This window comes from Vespula pensylvanica, chromosome 24 (genome assembly GCF_014466175.1).
Source record: "Vespula pensylvanica isolate Volc-1 chromosome 24, ASM1446617v1, whole genome shotgun sequence".
Classification (NCBI taxonomy): Eukaryota; Metazoa; Arthropoda; class Insecta; order Hymenoptera; family Vespidae; genus Vespula; species Vespula pensylvanica.
This window is the reverse complement of record NC_057708.1, coordinates 840571-845831: the sequence shown is the minus strand read 5'-3', so window position 1 is coordinate 845831 and position 5261 is coordinate 840571. Positions and strand designations below refer to the sequence as shown.

At 32.1% G+C, this 5261-nt stretch overlaps 1 protein-coding gene across 9 annotated transcripts in view; it reads left to right on the top strand.

Annotated features, from left to right (window-relative positions):
* LOC122636958 (transducin beta-like protein 2) overlaps positions 1-5261 on the top strand; it is a 50354-nt gene that overhangs the window by 30700 nt on the left and 14393 nt on the right. For 7 of the 9 annotated variants that reach the window (XM_043828682.1, XM_043828680.1, XM_043828681.1 and 4 more), the window contains one exon: positions 1776-4096. The exons of the other annotated variants lie outside the window; for them this stretch is intronic. In XM_043828682.1, coding sequence (XP_043684617.1) covers positions 1776-3850 — 2075 coding nt within the window. In that variant the 3' untranslated portion in view covers positions 3851-4096. Of the gene's footprint in view, positions 1-1775; positions 4097-5261 lie in introns of those variants that run through there. 9 annotated transcript variants of the gene reach the window in all.

The following is a 5261-nucleotide window of genomic DNA, read 5'->3' as shown; positions in this document are numbered from 1 at the left end:
TTTTTTTTTTCAATTTTTACATCTATCTTATCTGGATCGATCCAATTAATTATTTCTTCTCTCATTTCACACTTTCCTATATGTTAACGAGAGCGTGTCGTGATTTGCTGTCCTCGAATTCAAACGAAAGTCATCGCAAAAAAAAAAAAAAAAAGAAAAAGAGAAAAAAGAAAAGAAAAGGAAGAAAAAAGATTACAAAAAAAAAAAATCTATAGGCTTTGAATAATCGTCGATTTGAAACTGGCTTACAAACTGGTTTCACCCTACTTTCTAAAAATTAATAGCTTTCGATTAGAATCCTTAGTAAGTAAATCTTCCCATCAGGTGAGGAATAAAAGAAAATCAAGAAAAAAAAGATAAATTCAAAATTCAAAAAAATAGAGAGAGAGAGAGAGAGAGAGAGAGAGAGAGAGAGAGAGATCATCAACAATATTTTACCAAGAGTACATAAACGATTTATTACTAATAATATTATGACTATCTACTTAATAATTGTTTTCTTAAAGATCTTCGATAAAAGTTTTTACGTTACCAGTATAAAAATAAAAATCGAGAAGTTTATCAAACGATGGACGATACTTATTTTCTCGTTTCCTTTCTTTTTTTTTCTTTTCTTTTTTCATTCTCGTTTAATTAATTTTCATCACATGGCATCAGAAATATAGGGAACAGTGATAGAATATTTCTTTCTTACGGATCGTTTTAATCGTATAAAAGAATGGTTAGGGGGTTGATTAAAAAAAAAACAAAAAAAAAAAAAAAGAAAAAAAAATCTCTACTCGTATATTTCTTCTTCATCTTCTTCTTCTTCTTCCTTTTATATACCATTATATATTATACATATGTCTTGTGTAAGCGAGATGAGAATGTCTCTTAAGAGAACAATGCTCAATCGTCGAAATCGTGTCGACCTCTCCGACGTTTTCATCGCAGTAAGGACAATGGTTCAAGGAAAAAAAAAAAAAAGAAAGAAAGAAAGAAAGAAAGATAAAAAATATATATAAAAAAAAAAAATAAGGAAAAAATAAAAGATAAAATAAAAAGAGAAAACAGAAAGAAAGAAAGAAAGAAAGAAAGAAAGAAAGAAAGAAAAGAAGGAAGAAAGAAAGAAAGAAAGAAAGCAAGAGAAAAGGAACAACGTCGTCTTTGGGTCAAGAACGGACCAACGTGACAGGAATTATATATTTTTTTTTTTTTGATTTCGCATACGTTTTTCATTTTTGACGAATATTCTACTTGATCATCGATTATTTTCCAGAATTATCTAGTATTCTTTTCCTTTTTTTTTTTTATTTTTAATTGAATTTAATAATATCTCTTTTCTTTTCTTTTCCTTTTTGTTTTTTCTCCATCATTATTAGTATTGTCGTTGTTGTTGTTGTTGTTATTATTAGTATTACTATTACTATTACTATTATTATTATAATCGTTATTATTATCATAATGATAATGATTCGTGTAGTTTCGTAGGATCACGAGGATTATCTCGTGACAGAGACGGAATGAAAAATTAATTATCAACGATAGATAACTCTCATCTAAAAGGATTATCTGTATTGTCACCTCTAGAGAAATAAAAAAAAAAAAAAAAAAGAAAAGAAAAAATAAAAAAGGCAGAAAAGAAAAGAAAAGAAATTTTTTTCGTCGACTTAACGCGGAAATTATTATAAAACGTAGGGACGAGGATCATGATAACGGTGCATGCGCGTGTGATAAAATTCGAAGAGACAATATTGAGCTGATGTAAAAAATTTCTTTTTATCTGTGATATAAAGATGGAAAGCAGCCGAAGGAGGTGGTCCCGGAAGGAACTGGAGAGCCATCAACGAAATCATTCTATCAACCAAACACAACAATGGTTGGATGTGCTCCTCCCCCTGTTACAATAAAAGATGACTGGCCAAATATGAATCCTGGCCATCATTCAGCAAATTCGTCTGTTATACTGGAAAATCATCATCATCATCACCATCATCACGTTCATCAGGCAGAAGGAATTCAACAACCATTGAATAAACCCAACGAACAAAATATGCAACCACAACCACCGATGATACACACAGTTGAAAACCATCCTGCAGCCATTATACATTATCACGATTGTAAATTAAATTCGCAAGAACAAATGTATTACATGCGGCAAATGCAAATACAAGCCCAAATGTATTACAATTCCAACATGCTGCGACATAGAAGATTAGAAGCCTTACGTAGCAATACTGAAGTTAATCATTATTGGCAATTACACAGATACCAACTTCAAGTTCTTGCTCAGCAACAACAGCAACACCAACAACAGCAACAATTGCAAGCTCAAATACATCAACAACACTTACAACAACAACGACACCACCAGCTACAAATGCTGCACCAAATGCAAGAACAATTGCAAATGCAACAAGGAAGGATAATAGAGGAGAATATGGAAAAGGCAAAAACCGCTAATGGATTGTTGAATAATACTAATGCATCGTTCGACAATTCGAGTGCATCGTTTAACAATTCGAGTGCATCGTTTAACAATTCTAATATATCGTTCAACAATACTAATCCATCGTTGAACTCCCCGAACGTTTCTGCTATCAAAAACGCAATCCCATCTTCTCCTTATTACAACGAAAATTTTTCTATTGATAAATTACCGACTTTATCGTTTACGATGAGACACGCATTTAACATAAATGACGCCACCCTTGAATACGTCTTAAGATGTTACACACATCACACATACTACTTGATAGAAGCAGGTTATCCGTTCTGTTGGAATTTCGATGTTAGAATCAAAAGATACATTCACAATTTACATCAATCAAAAAACAATAATCGACCATTGGACGTTAATGCTAAAGAATTTATACCTGGTCCCAGCAGCAGTAACAGTAATGATAAGAAATTCGAAAATTGCGATAGCGGTAATAGCAGTAGCAATTCAGACATGGAGCCGGACAATTTAATCGATGATGAACAACAACCACGTAATTACATAAGATCTGCCTCGTTTTCTACAAATCGCAAATCGTTGCCGATTAATATGGAGGACATAAGACGTCAACGTAGAAATTCCATATCGGGTTTAGAAGAATGTAGCTCGGTTGAGACTAGATGTTCCAGATGTTTAAGAAGCTTCTACATGTATCAAACGAACGGAGAGAACACCGTACAGGAAAATTGCGTTCATCATACCGGTGAACTTAGTTTTCACAAATATTCAAAATTTAAAACGTGGACCTGTTGCAAACAAAGAACAAGTTCCCTTGGGTGTGCCACCAATGATATGCACGACTGGATTGGATTGAAGAAACATTTGAATGGTCCGTTCGTCAATTTCGTTCGTACTAAACCAACAAAGAAATTTCCGATAAATGGTATCTACGGCATCTATGGTATGGATTGTGAGATGGTTATTACCAGGAATGGTTTTGAACTTGCTAAAATCAGTATGATAAATATATACGGTCTCGTCGTATACGATCATTTCGTTAAACCAATGACTGAAGTTGTAGATTACAATACCAAATACAGCGGTATTACCGCGAACGATTTGAATGCCGCTACGAAAACTCTTAAAGATGTTCAACAAGATTTGATGAACTTTATCACAGCCGAGACTATACTTATTGGGCATGGTCTTGAAAATGATTTGCGTGCACTCCATATGATACATTTTACCGTGATCGATACCGCTTTATTGATGAAACACTCCCGTGACTTGCCGTTCAGGCACAGTCTGAAAAAACTTACAAAATCTTTATTACAAAAGGATATACAAGAGTCGAGCCACGATTCCATCGAGGATGCTAGAGCCGCCATTGATCTCGTACTGTGGAAACTAAAGAGTGACGGTTTCTAAAAGGGCAGGTTTTTAAGGGGGAAAGAAAAAGTAATAAGAAAGAAAAAAAGAAAAAAAAATAGGAAGAGGAGGAGCAGGAGGAGGAGGAGGAGGAGGATCTCAACGTTGTGTCGAAAAGGAAGTAAGAGACATTACCTTAAACGCGAGACCAGAGACAAAGATTATTTTTTAATTCTTTGATAATAGATATATTTTTATTTTATTTAAATTCCTTACTACCCTTCTTCTTCTTCTTCTTTTTTTTTTTTCTTTTTATTTTTGCAACTTTCTATCCTCTTTTTTATATACATTACACGAACACACATACACGCACACACATATATATATATATGTATATACGTATATATATTTTTTACACATATACATATACAAACACACGAACGTATATATAGATATATTAATAAGAACATTCTCCAGGTCGATTCGCGGTCTCTACCTCATTTTTTGGTCTCTGTTTCTCTTTTTCGAACAAACGTATCTTATTTAATGGATCTCTCCCCCCCTTTTTTTTTCTTCCTCTCCTTCTTCTTCTTCTTCTTCTTTTTCTTCTTCTTCTTTTTTTCTTTTCTTTTCTTTTTTCTTTCTCTCTTCTTTTCTTCTTTTTGTTTTGTTTTTTTTTTGTTTTTATATATATATATAATAATATTGCTTCGTTTTAATATCAAACACGTCGTCACATATTTTATCCGAGTCTGTTAACTTCCATAAGAGAAATCTGTGATACTTTTAATCTTTAACATAGATATTATAAGGTGCACGTGTTGAGTACATACATAATTTTATACCGTGTTATGGTGGCGCGAATATTATTATTAAGAATCTGACGATTTTTTAATAATGAAAATTCTTCGTTAACTTTGATAAAGAGAAAGATTACTTCTCGTACTTTCTCGTTTTTATTTTTATGTATTATGAGTTAACGTTAATGCACGTATATGTAATAACGTATCGAAGGATTTTATTCAATTAACTTTTTCTTTCTTTTATTACTATTATTATTATTATTATTACTATTACTCTTATTATTTTTCCTTTTTTAATTTTAGTTAAGATAATAATTGTCATTAACGAGAATTTTTTAACAAGAATTTCAACGCGAATTCGCTTTCTTAATTACTTTTCTTTTTTTTCTTTTTTTTTTTTAAGTAAAAGAAAAAAAAAAGAAGCAATAATAAAAAAATATTAAAAAAAAAAAAGGGGGGGGATTATATCCCCATATCCATATCATATCGTAAGAGTCTCGAAATTAAATCGATACGTTATTTACACTCTTGTTCGAAAAAATTATTCGAAATAATTATTGGATTAAGAAGAAAGAGAGAGTGAGAAAGAGAGAGTGAGAGAGAGTGAGAGTGAGAGAGAGAGAGAGAGAGAGAGAGAGAGATCATTTATCATCGATGATGCGCCACCA